Source organism: Spinacia oleracea, chromosome 3, assembly GCF_020520425.1.
Source record: "Spinacia oleracea cultivar Varoflay chromosome 3, BTI_SOV_V1, whole genome shotgun sequence".
Classification (NCBI taxonomy): domain Eukaryota; kingdom Viridiplantae; phylum Streptophyta; class Magnoliopsida; order Caryophyllales; family Amaranthaceae; genus Spinacia; species Spinacia oleracea.
In genome coordinates this window covers 103,369,246-103,376,644 of record NC_079489.1, presented here as the reverse complement: position 1 = coordinate 103,376,644, position 7,399 = coordinate 103,369,246, and the positions used below count along the sequence as shown (strand labels likewise).

Sequence of the window (7,399 nt, the reverse complement as noted above, 5' to 3'; positions counted from 1 at the left end):
TTGATGCTTGCTTGCATGGAACCAGAGTATCAAAAACGTTTTGATGGTCTGGATGCCTACAGCATAATCCAGCAACTGAAAACTTTGTTTCAGAAAAATGCTAGATTGGAGAGATTTGAAGCAAACTGCAAACTTCTGGATTCCAAGTTGGAAGAGGGGAAGCCCGTTGGTCCGCATGTGTTCGATTTGATTGGACATTTTCAGACCATGGAGAAATTGGGTTTCCCTTATCCTAAGGACCTGGCAACTGACATAGTCATCAGATCCTTGCCTGAAGATTTTCATAACTTTAAGTTGAACTTCTACATGCAAGGAGGGGAGGCTACCCTGAAAGAGTTGCATGGTTCACTAATTCAGGTTGAGAGAAACTTACCAAGTAAACCTAAACATAAGGATGTTCTAATGGTTAGTAAAGGTAAGCAGTTCAAGAAGAAAGGGGCTCCCATGAAGAAGAACAAGGGCAAGGTAGTTGCCAATGAGAACTCTTCAACCAAGCCAAAGGCCACTCCCAAGGCTAAGGTAGCTGCTCAACATGAGTGCTACCACTGCCACAAGATTGGTCATTGGAAGAGGAACTGCCCCAAATATCTGGAGGATAAGAAGACTGGTGCTTTAACTTCAGGTATCTATGTCATAGAAGTTAATTTAGCTACAACTGCTTCTTGGGTATTTGATACCGCTTGTGGATCTCACATTATTGGTAATGTGCAGGGACTAAAAAGAAGTAGGAGCTTGAGCAAAGGCGAAGTGGATCTCCGAGTAGGCAATGGAGCAAGAGTTGCTGCTTTAGCTGTAGGAGATTATAGTTTACGCTTGCCTTCTGGTTTAATATTAGAACTTTATAATTGTTATTACGTTCCAGTTATTACCAAGAACATAATTTCTATTCCGATTTTGGATTCGGAAGGTTTTTCATTTCAAATTATGAATAATTGTTATTCAGCATATTTGAATGGTATGTTCTATGTCTCTGCTAAATTATCAAATGGTTTGTATGTACTAGACTTACAAAACCATATCTATCACATAGAAAACAAGAAACACAAACCAAATTATTTGAACCCTACTTACCTATGGCATTGTCGATTAGGCCACATAAGCTCAAAGCGCATAGAGAAACTTCATAAGGATGGAATTCTCAAATCATTTGATTTTGAATCATTTGAATTATGTGAGTTTTGCTTAATGGGGAAAATGACAAAATCTCCTTTCACAGGCTCAAGTGAAAGGGCCAATGATCTTTTAGCCCTCATACATACTGATGTGTGTGGACCTATGAGTACTTTGGCTAGGGGAGGGTACGGGTATTTCATTACTTTTACTGATGATGTGAGCAGATTTGGATATGTTTACCTCATGCGACATAAGTCGGAATCCTTTGAAAAGTTCAAGGAATTCCAAAATGAAGTACAAAACCAACTTGGAAAGAAAATTAAAGCATTGCGATCCGATCGTGGTGGTGAATATTTATCTCAAGAGTTTGGTGATCATTTGAAAGATTGTGGAATACTTTCGCAATTGGCTCCACCAGGGACACCACAATTGAATGGGGTTTCCGAAAGAAGGAACCGAACTCTATTAGATATGGTTCGGTCCATGATGAGTCTTGCTAACCTTCCTGCCTCATTTTGGGGATTTGCGCTTGAAACAGCGGCATTCACACTCAACAGAGCTCCGTCCAAAGCAGTAGAAAAGACGCCATATGAGATGTGGACTGAAAAAGTTCCAAAATTGTCTTTTCTAAGGACATGGGGTTGTGAAGTTTATGTAAAACGTTTACTTTCTGATAAGCTTTCACCCAAGTCCGATAAGTGTCTTTTTGTGGGTTACCCAAAACAGACTAAGGGATACTACTTCTACAACCAAAGCGAATACAAAGTGTTTGTTGCTCGCGATGGTGTCTTTCTGGAAAAGGAGTTTATTTCCAGAAAAACAAGTGGGAGTAATGTATATCTCGAAGAAATTCGAGATGAGCAACAAATGGATGAGGTTCACACCTCGTCAGAGACGACCCAGCATGAAAATGCTCAGGAGGTGGTGCATTCCATTCATGCGCCTTCTACCGTCCCACTTGGAGATAATCCATGCGAAGTCCCTCAACCTAATGAGGTGGAAACTTCTCCTGTTGTTCCCCAACGTAGGTCTAGTAGGACTGTCATTCCGTCAAAGAGATATATTGATTTCCTTTTGACTGAAAGTTCTGAAATAGAGATTTTAGAACATGAGGAACCTATTAGCTACACAAATGCTTTGACGAGTCAAGACTCCGAGAAATGGCTTGAAGCCCTGAGATCCGAAATGGATTCGATGTTTGAAAATCAAGTATGGGACTTGGTTGCTTTGCCTGATGGGGTTAAACCCATAGGTTGCAAATGGATTTTCAAACTGAAAAAGGACAAAGATGGAAACATTGATGTCTTTAAGGAAAGACTAGTGGCAAAAGGTTTTAGACAAATTCATGGTATTGACTATGATGAAACCTTCTCACCAGTAGCCATGCTGAAATCCATTAGGATAATTCTTGCGATTGCTGCCTTTCATGACTATGAGATCTGGCAGATGGACGTCAAAACCGCTTTCTTGAATGGGTTCTTGAAAGAGGATGTGTACATGACACAACCACAAGGTTTTGAAGATCCAAACAGTCCAAGAAAAGTTTGCAAGCTTAAGAAGTCCATTTATGGGCTTAAGCAAGCATCCCGGAGTTGGAACCTCAGATTTGATGAGGCAGTCAAATCTTTTGGCTTCCTCAGAAATGAAGAGGAATCTTGTATATACAAGAAGTTGAGTGGGAGTAGTATTGCTTTCCTAGTCTTGTATGTGGATGACATACTTCTCATAGGAAACGACAAGACCATGCTTGAGTCAGTCAAGGAATGGCTTAAAAGTTGTTTTTCCATGAAAGACCTAGGAGAAGCTGAATACATCTTGGGAATAAGGATCCATAGAGATAGATCCAAAAGGCTGATTGGACTTAGCCAAGAGACTTATATTGATAAGGTTCTTGCAAGGTTCAAGCTGGAAAACTCCAAAAGAGGTTTCATTCCCATGCAACATGGCATTTCACTTGGCAAGACTCAGTGTCCTTCGACACCTGATGAGGTCAAGCGCATGAGTAATGTTCCTTATGCCTCTGCAGTAGGGTCCATTATGTATGCCATGGTATGCACTCGACCGGATGTTGCATATGCTTTGAGTATGTGCAGCAGATACCAGTCAAACCCAGGAGAGGCGCACTGGATGGCAGCAAAGAATATCCTTAAGTACTTAAGAAGGACTAAGGATGATTTCTTGGTCTATGGTGGAGATAATGAGTTGGTTGCCACTGGATACACCGATGCAAGCTTCCAAAGTGACAAAGATGATTTTCGATCACAATCTGGTTTCATATTTTGTCTCAATGGAGGGGCTGTGAGCTGGAAGAGTTCTAAGCAGAGTACCATCGCAGATTCTACAACAGAGGCTGAGTATATTGCAGCAAGTGATGCAGCAAAAGAAGCTGTTTGGATCAAAAAGTTCATTAGTGAACTTGGTGTAGTTCCTAGCATTGAAAATGACATTGAGTTGTATTGTGACAACAATGGTGCCATTTCCCAGTCCAAGGAACCCAGATCGCACCAAAAATCCAAACATGTGCTCAGGAGATTCCATCTTATTCGAGAGATCGTTGAAAGAGGGGATGTGAAAGTAAGCAAGGTTCATACTGAGGATAACGTGGCTGATCCTTTGACTAAACCGCTTGCTCAACCTAAGCATGAGAGTCATACTAGGTCTATGGGGCTTAGGCATATGGGAGAATGGCTTTAGTTTGTTTACTTTATGTTTACAATTGTAAAGACATTTATTATGTTTTGAATGTTTATCAATAAAAGTTCATTCTTATTTAATTGTTTGGTTTAGTATTAAATAAAATGTCCAAATAACTTGTGTTTTCAAATAGGATTATCGAAAACGTTTTGATAATGGAACCCTATAAAGTGAACTGAAATCACAACTTATTAAGTCCCTAGTCTGAATCACTAAATTGGACATAAGTGATTTATGAGAAGACTAGCATGTAATTAATTGATAGTGCAGTTCCATGGGCTATGGAGACATAGGGATGTCTAATTGATTATATGGATGTATACTTGATGCATTGAGACTTGACCTAACTAGATTCTAAAAGTAGAATCAAAATTCTATATTTAGTGGATTCCTTAGACATGAGTATGTCTTAATAACCATGAGACAATTAGTTTAACCTTGACTCTGTTAAACGCCGCGCCGTAAAAGGAGGTTATAAAAGCAGTGATCAGGTGAGCTAAGAATTGAGTGGGAGTTATGGTCATACAAGAGTGAATAAGTCCTCCTATTTGATAGGAATGGTGTCTGGGCCTATTGATGAGCGAGAACTGAAAAATTGCATGGCCATGCGGAATGGGATTAAAATGTTAATCTTTATTTGAACAGTTCGAACTCGGCGATCAAGAAACTAGAATTTGAGAATAACAGTGTGTTATCAAATTTTGGCATTAACAGACTTAAGGAATTTAGCATTGCTTTCTTGTCTTCGGACAAGTGGGAGATTGAAGGAATTATGTCCTTAGACATTTCCGGCAATTACTATATACAAATAGGAATTAATTATGAAGATAATAAGTTAATTATTTTAGTAATCATATTTGCTTGCTAGAGAATAAATGTGATTAGTAGGACAATATTGATTGGACCTACAACTAAAATAATTTAATCCTATAAGGTCACACATATAAGCACTAATTGGAATGGGCCCAAAAGGCCCGATGGCAACCGGTCTATTAAGGGAAAGAATGTTGGGCTTTGGTTTTGTGTTAACCTAAAACTCTCACATTATAATAGTTATAATGTCAGGGATTTAGAAATCACGTTCATTCAATATCTGACAAAAAGGAAAACACAAAAACCCTAATTCTATTTCTCTGAAACGTCGTTCTTCCCAAACAAAGCAAGAGATTGATCGTGATCGTTCTCTTCCGTACTAGCATACGTGGGATTCAATTGGTGCTTGTGGACTAAGTAGAGGAGCAACAAGTGGGGCTCTAAGATCTTTGAAGCTTGCATACGAACGGGAGAACACGCTACAAAGGTGATTATTCTTTCGACTTAATCTGATCTATATTATTGTTATGCATGTGATCCTGTGATAGATGTTAGGAAATTGTTTCCTGAAATTCCGCTTTATGCATCTATATGTTCCTACAGGAGTTTGATGAGCGACATTTATGTCGCTCTTATCTTAGGATTCTAGTTCATTTTATTAACATTTTATTATTACTTTTGCTTAGTTTTATCCTTTTTAGTTCGTTTATTGCATTTTTGCATTTATAATAACATTTTCTCGTCTTGCGTATATATTTTAGTCGTTTTTGCTCTAAACGTGCCTTTTGCGCGTTCTTATTCCGCAAGGGTCGTTATGAGTATTAACGTGTTAATAATGTGTCATTATGCTTGTCGACAAGTTATATGTTTTGCGATTTGTAAATATGCTAAACGAATTAATATTTTGATTTTTCGATTTTTAATAATAAGATCTACGATTTTTCTTTGCAGCGACGAAGCAACCCACTTGGCTGCTGCCCACAAAGTGCACGAACAACCAGCAGCAATACGCAGGCAGCCACAGCAAACAAAGTAGAATAGCCGCGCGCAAAACAGCCCCGCATCATCACAAGAACAGCAGCACACGATCAGTTGTTCACTTGCCTTTGTTGCATCCTCAAGAGCTTCCTTGCAGTACCTTGATAGCAGCTACAACCCTTACTGCAAGACACAAGCAGCCATAGAGTAGCAGCTATGCACGGCATAACAGGGCAGGCAGCCACAGCAGAACAGCCACAACAGCGCGCAACAGAATTGGCAGCTACAGCTCTGTGCGGTCGAACAGCCTGGCTGTGCGGTCGAACATTGCCCTGCTGTGCGATCGTGGTACAGAGCTCGAGCGCAAAGATGGGAAGAATGTTTACAGTAGGTTCTGAGCTTTGATGTGCGACTGAACATCATGTTGTGCGACCGAGCTGAACCTTGTGCGACAGAACATACCCTCTATTAGATTTCTAATATAAAAGTAAAATCGCAGCACTGTTCGAACAATTAATTTTTACATAATTCTCATTTTTAGAATCTCATAATTAGAATTAGCTTAGATTCTAGAGAGAGAATTAGATTAGGGCTTAGATTAGAGGTTAGGATTAGGATTCTTGGCTTCAAATTCTTCAATTCTTCAATTCTTAGTGGATTAAAACATCAAATTTCAGTTTTCTCTTCTCTTTTATTTGAGTTTTGTTCTTCAATTGTGTTCTTCAATTTTGATGCAATTTCAACCATTCAAGGTATAATTCTTACCTTTCTTTTTAAATTGTTCTTTCATTCTTTAAATGCTTCATTAATTTCGTTTAATCTTTGATTTCATTGTTGAATTCTTGAATTAGTTTCATATTTTCAATTTTCTTGAATTTTCCCCCAATTTTGATATTTGAATTTTCTGATTTTTTTTGATTCAATTTGTTTCATTAATTCAATTAGTTTCATGATTAGGATTAGTATTAGTTTAATATTGATATTAATCATGCTTATTGAGTAGTTATAGTCTAGAGATTTAGGTTGAAGCCTTGGGAATGAATTTGGGGAATTTGTAGGGAAATTGATATTGATGTTTGTGATTAAATTTGATTTGATGCTAGGAATTCCATGACTAATGAATTAGTAGTTGCAAATGCTAGTTTAATTAGGATTGAGTGGAGTGCTTCATCTTGATTTGGCAAGAGATTGCGAGTCTCTATGATGCATGTGAAAAGTAGGTCTCAATTGCGAGTTGTCTAGTCCTAGGATCATGTGAGAGCTTTTCCTAGACTAGAGGACTTAGCGCGCTCTATCAGAGAGGTGGCGAGCTCGTCAATAGTTGCTTTTCCCCTATATTTCAAGTCGTTGCATAATTAATGTGTATTGACCTTTGTCCTTTTCCTAATTCAACTTCCATTGCCGATTCCCGAAATCTCTAGAATTTCTTTACTTGTTCATTATTTCATATTTTTCTTGCTTTCATTAGATTCTTACTCAAACTCATTTTCCATTCGAACTAGCTTTTGAACACATTAGATTGAAAAGTTAAACATATTCATTCTCTTGGGACGATCCCTATGCTTGCCGCTATAGCTCATATAGCCCGTTAGTTAGGTGTTTATAAATTTTTATTGATAAAGGTGTATTCATTCAACGACCAAAAATACCTCTGTCACCTATCAAAGGCAAAGCTAGATCTCGATACCATGTAGGATCAGTCCAAATCATCATCAACCACAGTCTAAACAGGTCCCTTGCCCCTGTTTCGACTCATGTACTGCTCTAAGTCTATGTCGAACTCTGTCTCTGGGGTAGCTGG

The 7,399-nt window shown here is 38.5% G+C and overlaps 1 protein-coding gene across 1 annotated transcript; it reads left to right on the top strand.

Annotated features, from left to right (window-relative positions):
• Positions 1 to 3,111: 3,111 nt before the first annotated feature.
• Positions 3,112 to 5,809, top strand: LOC130469935 (secreted RxLR effector protein 161-like). Its single transcript, XM_056839470.1, has 2 exons — positions 3,112 to 3,498; positions 5,756 to 5,809. The coding sequence occupies exons 1-2, from the start codon at positions 3,112 to 3,114 to the stop codon at positions 5,807 to 5,809; spliced, it is 441 nt and encodes a 146-aa protein (XP_056695448.1).
• Positions 5,810 to 7,399: the final 1,590 nt, after the last annotated feature.